This window comes from Dreissena polymorpha, chromosome 7 (assembly GCF_020536995.1).
Source record: "Dreissena polymorpha isolate Duluth1 chromosome 7, UMN_Dpol_1.0, whole genome shotgun sequence".
Classification (NCBI taxonomy): domain Eukaryota; kingdom Metazoa; phylum Mollusca; class Bivalvia; order Myida; family Dreissenidae; genus Dreissena; species Dreissena polymorpha.
The window spans coordinates 78,904,270-78,909,947 of NC_068361.1; the positions used below are offsets into that span (position 1 = coordinate 78,904,270).

General features: G+C 35.6%; 1 protein-coding gene across 1 annotated transcript; it reads right to left on the reverse strand.

Annotated features, from left to right (window-relative positions):
* Positions 1-2,063: 2,063 nt before the first annotated feature.
* Positions 2,064-5,135, reverse strand: LOC127838958 (uncharacterized). Its single transcript, XM_052367092.1, has 4 exons — positions 4,998-5,135; positions 3,842-3,967; positions 3,285-3,401; positions 2,064-2,251 (listed from the first exon to the last, which is right to left on the reverse strand). The coding sequence occupies exons 1-4, from the start codon at positions 5,040-5,042 to the stop codon at positions 2,123-2,125; spliced, it is 417 nt and encodes a 138-aa protein (XP_052223052.1). The 5' UTR covers positions 5,043-5,135; the 3' UTR covers positions 2,064-2,122.
* Between the last annotated feature and the right edge of the window lie 543 nt (positions 5,136-5,678).

Below are 5,678 nucleotides of genomic sequence, written 5' to 3' on the forward strand. Positions count from 1 at the left end.
TTTCAAAGCGACATTGACGGTATAACACCTTATGAAATATACTAGCCTGTATTCAACACTGCGGGATATACCTGTCGCGTGCTAGGACTATGTTTTACTTTACCACTGAATGATTTTTCATAAGAAATAAAGTCGAGAAAACTTTAGCTTCAAAATTATACGACCTTCAACCTTTAAATCTAGTCATATGACAAAATTTTTCGCCATCCGTATAATGATGAATCAGCTGAAAATGACACTTATTGCATCATTTTCCCCCAAAAAAATTTGACGATTTATTATAAACGCAACTTATTTCACATGTACATGTACTGTATATCGACATATTTGAATTGTCAATTTATCACATTTTCCTTATTTCGTGTAATGTGCATTGTTTATAACCCATGCATATACTTTTGAGATTTAAGAATGTACAACAAGCCATACAAATATCGCACAGTTCATTAAAAATCTTTGCTTTCCGATTTAATTCACGTTAGGCATATAGCTGTGTAAAGTATAAGATGGTAAAAATCGCACCACACTGGAATTCGGAACGTCCCATTTTGTACACGGGTATTATTTACTCATTTATTTGTTGTGTAATGGAATGTTTTCATTCTTTGTGTATTTATATATTAAATTATTTTCTTGTACAATAAGCGCATTTACCATAGACAAATAAAAAATTGTGTAAGTTTAAACATAATTATGTTTGTATGCAGAAATCTGCAAATGCAACCGAGTTTACCAACGGCTATTATTTGATAAACTGCTCCGGTTCATTTTAACAGCAGTTATTAGAGTACATGACGTAGCGTGTAACGAAGAAGAAAGTTTATTGAGTTTGTAAACTCATTTGGATATAGTGATGGCATAAGGGTCTTTATTTAACTATGCTAAAATAATTATTAAAGACCCTATATGCAAAATCGTCAATTATTGAGTTAAATGGATTATTAGATGGATTTTAAAGGATAATTAAAATCTTCTTTTTTGCGGTCGTAATGTGTTACAATTCGGTTACTGCGTAAAATTGAATCGATTCTTATGGTGATATTTTTAGTTGTTTTACAGTTTGTGTGTGAATTTTTATGTCCCCCACTATAGTAGTGGGGGACATATTGTTCTTGCCCTGTCTGTTGGTCTGTTGGTTTGTTGGTTGGTCTGTTGGTTGGTTGGTTGGTTCGGCCAACTTTAACATTTTGCAATAACTTTTGCTATATTGAATATAGCAACTTGATATTTGGCATGCATGTGTATCTCATAGAACTGCACATTTTGAGTGGTGAAAGGTCAAGGTCAATGTCATCATTCAAGGTCAGAGGTCAAATATGTGTGGCCAAAATCGTTCATTTTATGAATACTTTTGCAATATTGAAGATAGCAACTTGATATTTGGCATGCATGTGTATCTCATGGAGCTGCACATTTTGAGTAGTGAAAGGTCATGGTCATCCTTTAAGGTAAGAGGTCAAATATATGTGGCCCAAATCGCTTATTTTATGAATACTTTTGCAATATTAAAGATAGCAACTTGATATTTGGCATGCATGTGTATCTCATGGAGCTGCACATTTTGAGTGGTGAAAGGTCAAGGTCATCCTTCAAGGTCAAATATATGGTTCAAAATTGCTCATGTAATGTCACTTCTGCAATATTGAAGCTAGCAATTTTATATTTGAAATGCATGTGTATCTCATGGAGCTGTACATTTTGAGTGGTGAAGGGTCAAGGTCAAGGTCATCCTTCAAGGTCAAACGTCATATAGGGGGACATTGTGTTTCACAAACGCATCTTGTTTTAAGACTATTTTGCGTACCAGAACAAATACATTTTTATCACTACACATGGTTACATTCGTTAGATTTTAAGCGCTATTAAGACTGAATTAAAATTATTGTTAAGGTTATTTGAACTATTTATGTTAAATGTCACGTTGAAAAACATCAAATGGGATAATAGAGAATACTAGGTTAGCGTTGAATACAGAGAAGTTTATGTTGCGAGGCTTAGAACGCCGGGAGCGCGCGCCTTGTAACAGTGAACAAACAAACAGTCCTTAACAGTGATCAAACATGAGACTATTTTTGTTTATTTTACTCAATTTCGCAACACCAGTAAAGGTCTCTCGGGCCATTTACGCCATGATGGTGTAAAAACTGGGTGTTTTGGTGGTGTGAGCACCGCAGGCCTGAACGTCATGTTGATCAAGAGTCGTCTTGTCCGTAACCATGGTTGCGGTAGACAGCGCGGCGAGCAGTCTCAACTGAAATAGATGTACCGTATTATTTGCATACATTCCTTTGTCTGATTACTGTAAATAGAAACAAATAGTGGGCTGATTCTTCTTTATAAATGCGACCCATTTAATTAAATAAACCTTTTTAATTTAATTATTTTTGGGGAATCAATATCAAAATAAAATTAAACTGTGTCTGTGAATACTTCTTATTGAAGATCACGTTCAATAAACGTTCAAGGCAATATGGAAGTTAAATAGGTCAAACGAAATAGCATTTGGCAAAAATAATAGTCCTGTTAAGTAGTATTTTACTTTACCGAATGATTCATATATTTAGGTTGTTAACCACTCAACTGGTGTTTATATTTCGTACGACGATTTTTATTTTTGACTAGTCTGTGCAATATTTTTCGTTCAATTATTTGATTGGTTCTGCAAAAGGTCATCTTAACGTGAAATCTAACTCATAGTCCGCAGATTTTACAAGAGATCTCACGGATCCGGGTTTTGTTATATTAAAACAAATCCTCCTTAGCTTTTACACGTGTTGCTTAATCCCATAAAATTACCACCACACACATAACCGCGTACGCTTTGGGTACTAAAAAACATACTGAACGCGTGTGTTTATTTAACTTCCAAACGTGTAAAATCCAAAAGCTAAAATGGTAATTCATAAAAGATTAATCAATTGAAATAAGAATGACAGTAGTCGAAATGCGTATGTTAAAGTGGTATACATTGCCTACGTACGATATATTATTCAAATAATGGGATTGCTTAGTACCAATGACGGGGAATTCCCTTTCATGTCAAGAGTTATATAGATGTATACAATTGTATTAAAATTGAGCGTCGCTTTCTGAAAAGCGGGTTTAATGCTGTGCGTAAAGTTTCAGATGATAATTGACGATACTCTCCGCTTTTATTTTATTTTTCGTCTCAAAGGAAGATTCTTCTTGAGGAAATTCCTCTTGAACGACACTTGACGAGAATGCATTAAACACGTTTCTCAACAGCGATGCTCTATTATATCCATGTGAGTCAATGACCCTACCTCAATGGCCCTCATGCCGGCGTCGGTATGGATCTGCGCGTGCTCAGCGTCACTAAGTGTTGCGATGTAGCAGTTTAGCGTGTTCTTGTCGGGATGGACTTTTACTAGGAGGTGACCCTGTAAGAACAGATACAATTTCCATAAAAACGATAAAAGTATTCCCTGATAGACCTATGCGGACTGCGCGGACTACTCTTTAACGACACTACACACATGGATTCCCCGAAGCGAGGCTCAAAAATAGGTTTTTGAAATGGCAAAATTAATATATTTTGTTTATAAAGCATTTTTTATTCAGGTAATGTTGATTTATCGACTATCTTTTTCTTAATAAAGGCATATAGACATGTTCTGTGATACATTGTTATCATTCGAGCCCTCTTATAGTGAGTATTTAACAAAAGCAATGAAATGTAAACTTAGAATAACAGGGTAACTGCACAAATGACCGGTTGTTATATACACATACATGTCGCGAACACTGAGGATTTATCTCATTAAACGCGTTTTAAATCTCAATTCACACTTGAAACAGGTGTTCAATTATTGGAACTCACCGTTTGAAACGAAAATTGAAACGATATGGTCTCGACCTCGTTGGGTTCATGGGAGACATGCGCCTGGGTTGAGTGGTGTCCTGTGTGGGCGTGCGTGCTGTGGGGACGATGTGTTGTGGTAGCACCCTTGAAATGGACATATTATGGGCATTCAGTCCATGTCTGAAACCTGATGAATTGTGCGTGTTTGACGCAAGGCTATGTCCTATTGATAGTTGTAGTCCACGTTTCAGGATTATTACCACAGACTATAATGCTTCTGATTAAAAAAAAAAAAAATACACCTGTTAATTTTAAAGCCGTACTGTTTCCAAGGTTACTTCTACGATGTTTCGATAGGGCTATATTGCTTCTTTGCATTTTCGTTTCCGGGATAACGAGTGCGAAAAAAGAAGAACACGACACGAATAGCGAAATAACGATGCCAAAACACGAGCCCAATATGTGATAATACGAGATTACAATGCGAGACCGTGATTAATAACTTTCCATCTCGCATCATGATATTGTTTTTTGCTCACTCTTCTCTTGTTCTCGCATTCATTCCCATATACACAAGCGGTCAGAGAAACACAATACCGAGTAGCCCTATTGGAACACTGTTATAAATATCGTTTTACTAATGAAATGAGTCGTGTTCTGAGAAAACTGGGCATAATGCATGTGAGTAAAGTGTCGTCCCAGATTAGCATGTGCAGTCCACACAGGCTAATCAGTGACGACACTTTCCTCATAAATTGAATTTTTGCTCAAAAGAGACTTCATTTAATCGAAAAATGTCATAAAAGCGGATAGTGTCGTCCCTGATTAGCCCGGGCGAGCTACACAGGCTAATATGGGTTGACAATTTACGCACAAGAATTATGTCCATTTTTTTCAGAACGCGACTCAAATTATAATAGTAATAGTAATGATAATAATCACAATCATAATAACTATTTAGAAATAATAATGATACAAATTAAAACAACAATTTACGGAATGCAATTACTTTGAAGTCGCTTTGTATACGATTTCTTATATTGCGAATACAATTTGACCAAAATGCCAACCAAGTTTTATGTTAAATATACGTCTAATACAATAATCCAATGTCATGCATAAAGCATGTTGACCGACATTTCAAGCACATGTGTGCATCAAAATATGTACTTACGTAGCACACCACTATAGCCGAGATGAAAACGACCAGAGCTTGCATGATGACGACGTGCGATCCTTTGTTTCGCAAGATCAAATGATACTTATTCTGAAAGTGAACGCCTTATATCACATAAAAACAAGGTCAGCAAGTGGTATCACGAAAATGCGCTCCAAATTCGGCCATCCCGAAAATGACTCCGTTGTTCAATATCTGTCTCATTTTAGTTTCAAATGTACATAATGACTTAAACACCACGCCACACGTCATCAATCTTTATTGAATCTTGCTCTGTGCTTTTTTGCAGTAATGCTATATAACGACATAAAAGAATACGGTATGCTATGCAGACAATAAAGCTCGAGTTAAACGACACAAATTTATTATGATTCACCCCTTTTAAAGTTGGCATACCTAAACTTAAGCCAGAGTTAAGATAAATATTTGAAATTATCTTTTTGTAGAAACGTGATTCAATTTCCTAAAATAAAAGAAGGCAATCAAGTAAAAATGTTATAAATCGTCCCAAGACTTTAAGATTACAAACATCAACAACATAATGACTCATATGGAATTAAAGATCAATGCGATGCACACATATGATACTGTTCTATATGCACTTGCTATATATGCTGACCATATGGACTGAGTGTATGAATTGCTGACATACTGTTATTTCGACCAAAACGACAAACA